This window comes from Anoplophora glabripennis, unplaced genomic scaffold, assembly GCF_000390285.2.
Source record: "Anoplophora glabripennis isolate ALB-LARVAE unplaced genomic scaffold, Agla_2.0 scaffold235, whole genome shotgun sequence".
Classification (NCBI taxonomy): Eukaryota; Metazoa; Arthropoda; class Insecta; order Coleoptera; family Cerambycidae; genus Anoplophora; species Anoplophora glabripennis.
Window position 1 is genome coordinate 702,047 of NW_019416402.1, and position 6,000 is coordinate 708,046.

The window sequence follows — 6,000 nt, forward strand, 5'->3', positions numbered from 1 at the left end:
TTAATAAATCCATCAATTTTTGTTTCAGGTGGCAAATTTCAGAAACCTAAAATCTACACCGTGTGAACAACACAACATCACAAAGAATGTGCGTCCAATTCAAACGCCCCCAGAACATAAGAAGTTGAATGTTTTCTATGCACGATCACACAGACATAGCACTTCCGATTGATTAGTTGTGTTTGAAGAAGAATATTTAATGAAAAGCCTTCATATAATTTCTTGCCATAACATGGCAGTTATTGAGTTACGTTGTTGAGTAAGACGAAATAATGATAATTTTATACACTACATAATAAAAAAAAAATTAAACTTTAAAACAAATGTATTTAATATTTTCAATTGCACTTTATATATTTTGATAGTTTTACTAACTAAATTGTCGTTAGTTTATAAGGATGTTGCTTAATAGTTTGTATTGACATACAAGTGAATATTATATAAACACTATATTAGCGTGGTTATTATATAGATAAATATTAAAATAATATTTTATACTATTACATATTTGGTTTTTCTTCTTTTGGAACCTCCTCCTGAGCATCCATAAAATAAAACACGTCTTGAGTCTTCTCGCTACAGGTGCTACCTGTGCTAGTCAAATATACTTCGGTTTTCAATAATTCATCAGTGATGTCTTTAAAATCATCGTCTACCTCGCTTGTCTGGACCTGAGCCGAAGTTTTGGATTTGACTGACTCCGCAACAGTTTCATGGGATTTAAAAGCCCAACTGTCTAAAGAAGCCGACGCTGGTGACTCTTGACAATTTGGTGGCACACTTTCTTCACGCGATATTTTTCTTTTTCCTTCAACTATGTATTCCTTCGTATATAAATTTTTATTAAGATGACTATCTAGTAAATTATGGAAATATGGATCTTCTTCAATCTTCAATGTTGGGGTTCCGGATTCTAAGTCATACTCCTCTTGAGAAACCGATAAACGATCTTCTTTCGGTAGAAATTCTGTTAAGTTAACATCAGTACATTTTGTTAATTCTCCTAATACTTCGATATCTAGTGTATTTTCTTTAAAGCTTTCTAGTGCATCTACCATTGCATCCACAGCTTCAATTAAATATGTACAAACTATTAAATACCTCAAATAGTCAAAACTAATCTTATTCATATTCTGGATTCGTTCGTTCAGTTGTGGTTTTGATTCTTGCTCGAATATATTGGGTACAAATTCTTCTAAAAAAGGGTCAAAAAACTCCTTGGTTGTCATCATATATGTTGATATCTGAAAATAATCTGATTATGGAATGATGCGTAAGTTATATAAAAGTACGCGCATACTTATTGACAGCAGATGGACAACACGCACCGAAAAAATATTCAATATAAATTTGAACCAGTAGATGCACAACTGTCATGTCACGGAGTGAATGCGCATTTTAAAAATCAATTAAGAACAAAGTGTTCTGTAAATTCTTTAGTGTAGGTAAGTATATACTCGGTGTCTCAGTTGTATTGTTCCAATGGCATATTATCTCCATTACTATATTAGATCTATGTGTAAAGTACATAGCACTTGGCATACGTCTGTTAGGATACACCTCTTCTTAAACACGGAAGGCATTGTGCCTTTTTTTTCTGTATTCCTGATAAATTAAAATCATATCCTAACTTGTAAAACCATTGTTATTCATTTTGAATATGTACCAATTTTGTTTGAAGCAATTTATTAACAAATAATAACACTTTATGAACGGTCAAAGTAAACAATCAAGTTTATTCAAATAATTTCAAAGCCTATTTTAGTTTTCGTAAATCGTTTTGATTTGTACAATCCCAAATTTGTAAACATTTAAAATTCAGTTTCACTTCTGTTTTGAAGTCTAAATATAAAGTGTAATATTTCACGAAAAAGGGATTTTTTGTAGAATTCAAATTTTAACAAAAATAGTCGCCATGAGTACTATCCTTTTTCCCAGAACGCGAAACTTTTGATTTAATTATGATGCCATCAATAAATAGACTCATCGACATTTTTTTTGTTATGGTTAATAAAAATCCGCAGCAAAATATCTGCACCAATGGGCACCAATGGACTGCTTTCTTACCACAACCAAGTATACTTTACTAAGGATCTCACTTTCACTAATTAGAAAGTGTTGCTAAATATTTTTGTTCTCAAGCAAGTCGACTCGATAACCCCAAATAAGCAGCTGGTTTACAATACACAAATAACTTAATTTTAGTGAGTTATATCGATATTTTGTTACCCAGTTCATTAACTGGAAATGAGCTCTTTGCCAAGTAAAACAAATGATTTAATTACAGTACAGAATGTTCAGCAAGCTCTATGACAAACTTTGACAGATGGTAGCCTGGTTAATTTCAAACATTTTTTCTTATATGAATATGAAGTCCGATTCGTTTTTGTTTAGAAGTTACAAGCGCTGTAAAAAATACAATTTCATATTTCAATCAAAGTAGCCTGATAAAGAATACTGATGGTTGCTACAACACTAATTATTATTCGTGTTTAAAGTTTAAACATTAGTTAACCTTTATTAATCAAATTAACAAATATTATAGACTATAAAAATTGTTCAAAATGTCCACCCTCGACTCGAATACAAGCCTTACATCGGTAAACTAAAGATTCCGTCACATGACGGATGTGATTTGGATAATTTCTTATCTGGTTAGCTGAATCCTGAGTAGTGATTTCAACATGGTAGACAAGCTAGTTCATATGTCCCCATAAATAAAAATCCAAAGGATTTAGATCTGAGGAATGCGGTGGCCATGCTATTGGACCTTGCTGACCTATCCTGACCTATATTCGAGAACTCATTATTTAACCAAGCAGTTAGTTGTCTCCAAGTAGTGCTGATACCACATATTTTGAACAATATTATCATCAATGAAAACAAAAAGGTTGTTTTCCAACAAAGTTCTATACAGATCTGCATTTAAACGATAATTGAAAACATGTACAGGCAGTAAATCATTGCTGAAAATGCTACCCCAAACGTTGACACTGAAATGTTGCTGAAATTGACTTGATCTAATTGCATGCGGATTTTGTATCGCCCAGATATGTTCATAATGATTATTATTTATGCCATCCCTAGCTAAACACGCTACATCAGACCATATGACAAGCGAAATGAATCTATCATTTTGTGCATGTCGTTGAAGTAACCAGCGACAAAATTCTAATCGCTGAGCTGAGCAGCATGTAACGCTTGTACATTTTGGCGATGAAACGAATGTAACATTTCTCTGTTCAGTACACGCTATACAAAATTCGGTGATAAATGAAGATTACTTGCTGTACGCCAAGCATTAATTCAAGAATTGTCAATGACCACATCTATTATATCTTCTTCATTTTGTACTTTCACTTCAGTAGGACGAATAGCCTTTTTGGAGTGAGGTTACCTCCTTCTCGAAGTCTACGAAATGATGTATTAAAGATTCGGTTGGCAGGTTGATGTCTATTTGGGTATCTCCGTCGTATTCTCAAGCTGCGTGTCTGGTTTTCCCATTAGAATACTCATATACTAAGACAATATCTGCATTCAGTTGTAAATAAGTGCATTTTTTTATTTAGCAATTTAACACTAATTGTAAGTGTTAAATGAATAAACAAAATGACACAAATAATAATTATTGTTATAGCAACCATCATTTTTATTTATCAGGCTACTGGTTGAAATATGAAATTATATTTTTTTAAATGTTTGTAACTTCTAAACGAATTGGACCTATGTTTATATAAAAAAAAATGTTTCAAACTCAGCTAATATCTGTCAAAGTTTGTCATAGAGCTTGTATAACACCCTGTATAGTGAGTTACACATTCTCTGTGTTCGGCAAATAATTCAAATATGTAACGAAGTTAAATCCCTATATAAACAAATAAACTATTTGTCACTAAATGAGTTAGACATCATTTTTGTAAAGACGACAGAGTTTGCCTGTTTACCTTTGCATCATCACTGATCTCTTCTAGCAAAGTAGGTATTTACTCGTCACTGGTAATTTTTTGCTGTTATGGATGAGTATTTCATTAAATACCAGAGAAGGACAAGGTGATTCAGTTTTAACCAATATATGAATAATAGGTGAGTTTCTTAAAAATGTTAATAAATGTAAATACAACACCAGGAGCGGAACTATAAAAAAATCCGATGTATGCCGACTGATCCGACAAGTGTGCTTTTTCTACTAGTTACAAGATTACAAAAAATAATCCAATGTGCTGCCGACAAGTGTGAGCAAAACTAATACGTATATTTATGAGCTTTGTTCAAATTTATAAATAAATCATAACTTTCAAATATTTGTATGCAAATTGCAAATTCTTTTTTCATTTTACATTACTGACAGTGAAAATGGAGAACGTCAGTAGTTTTGTATATTATTTAGATTATTTCATCTCGATGAATCATATACAGGGTGATTCAGAACTTATCAAAAATACAATTTTGTAAAGAAAAAATCAAAAAGGGCAGTTCGAAAATGATTTAAAAATACGCTTCTGCATGGCAATGGAAACTGGTCCACTGTAAAACCTGACCTAGCACAATGCGACTGGCATGGCGGCAAAGTGTGTTAAAAACGGACAAAAACTTTCGCGAGGAAAGAAATAAATAGAATTTTATAGCACCTATTTTATATCAGCAAATTCAACTGCTTTTGCCGTTATTGTTATTATTAATTAATAAAATGAATTTGTGATTTTAAATAATAAAATAGTTTGACATACCTAATGTTACAACAACTGTTTAAAGTTTATAACATAAATAGCATTTGGGTCCGTCTTACTCAGTTTCTACGAACACAAATGTTGTCTTGCTTCGCCATAAATTAAAACGATATCCATCAACCCCGAGTTGCTATACACGCAAACCATTTTTGACACTAACTACTAAAAAACTATTGTAAACACCACAGATAACAGGTAAACACTAACGCAACGACGACTGTAAAATCAGATTTCAGTATTCGGAGTCGCTGAGGCCACGTGGCTCTCTACGCGTATTGCGAATGACGCTAGAGACTACAGTTGTCCAGCTATGAATGGTTGAATGTACTAAACTTAACTACAATAATTTTTTCCTCGGAAACTATAAGGATTTTACAAAAAATTTGTTGAAGATCCATTTCTCATGCCGCATCTATTCCCAAGATTTTTTTGGATAAGTTGTGAATCACCCTGTAGATAAAATATGATCATCCCTTAGTTTATCTAGATAAAACATAGAGCCACAGAGAAAGTGAGCTTCGCTGTGGATCAAACAAGTGTAACCCATAGTATTCTGACCCTCTCAATCTAAAGTCAAAATTACCAAATTGGTTCGTGTTTTGATCCTAACAGCAAGAAGCTCCTCTAGAGAGCAGTTTTTGAGATTTCAAATCGACTTAGTAGTCAGTGATTTGAAAAACATTGGAATTCATGATCTTATTACACCATAATCCCATAAAAACCCTATAAAGTACCCATAGCGTCATAAGCTCATAACTTGTTACCTTGTTACTTGTTAATTGTACTATTACACTTTTTCAGCGTAGATACAAAGAGAAAAAACTCCGGGAGACCTTATAACACAAATCTGTATACCCCATGGATCTACATTCTTACATTCCCCGGGTTAAGGAATTAGGGAGTCACAACAGGGCTACAGACTCAGTTCCTCACAGTCATGTAGTTTTTCCACAGAGTTTCGAGGTTATCCGAGGGTGGTCTGAAAAGTTTCCGACCTAACAAAGATACATACATTTTTTCAGATTTTTCAACATAGTCTCCTTGTAACTCCACACACTTCTCCCAGCGATGCTCCCATCTCTGTAACCAGTCCAAATAGTACTCGGCGTTTTTCTCTGCAAAATAATTGTTCACGGTGATTGCCTCTTCATTTGACGAAAATCTCTGTTCTTCTAGCGTAATTTTTAGATGAGGGAACAAAAAGTAGTCGCTTGGGGCTAGATTTGGTGAGTAAGGCGGATGGTCAAGCAGTTCAAACCGTAATTCGTGGATT

General features: G+C 33.3%; 1 protein-coding gene across 3 annotated transcripts in view; it reads left to right on the plus strand.

Moving 5' to 3' along the window:
- The window catches only part of LOC108909253 (carbonic anhydrase 2), a 50,209-nt gene extending 49,730 nt beyond the window's left edge, over window positions 1-479 (plus strand). For all 3 annotated transcript variants that reach the window (XM_018713518.2, XM_018713520.2, XM_018713519.2), the window contains one exon: window positions 29-479. In XM_018713518.2, coding sequence (XP_018569034.1) covers window positions 29-172 — 144 coding nt within the window. In that variant the 3' untranslated portion in view covers window positions 173-479. The remainder of the gene's footprint in view (window positions 1-28) is intronic.
- The last annotated feature ends 5,521 nt before the right edge of the window (window positions 480-6,000 follow it).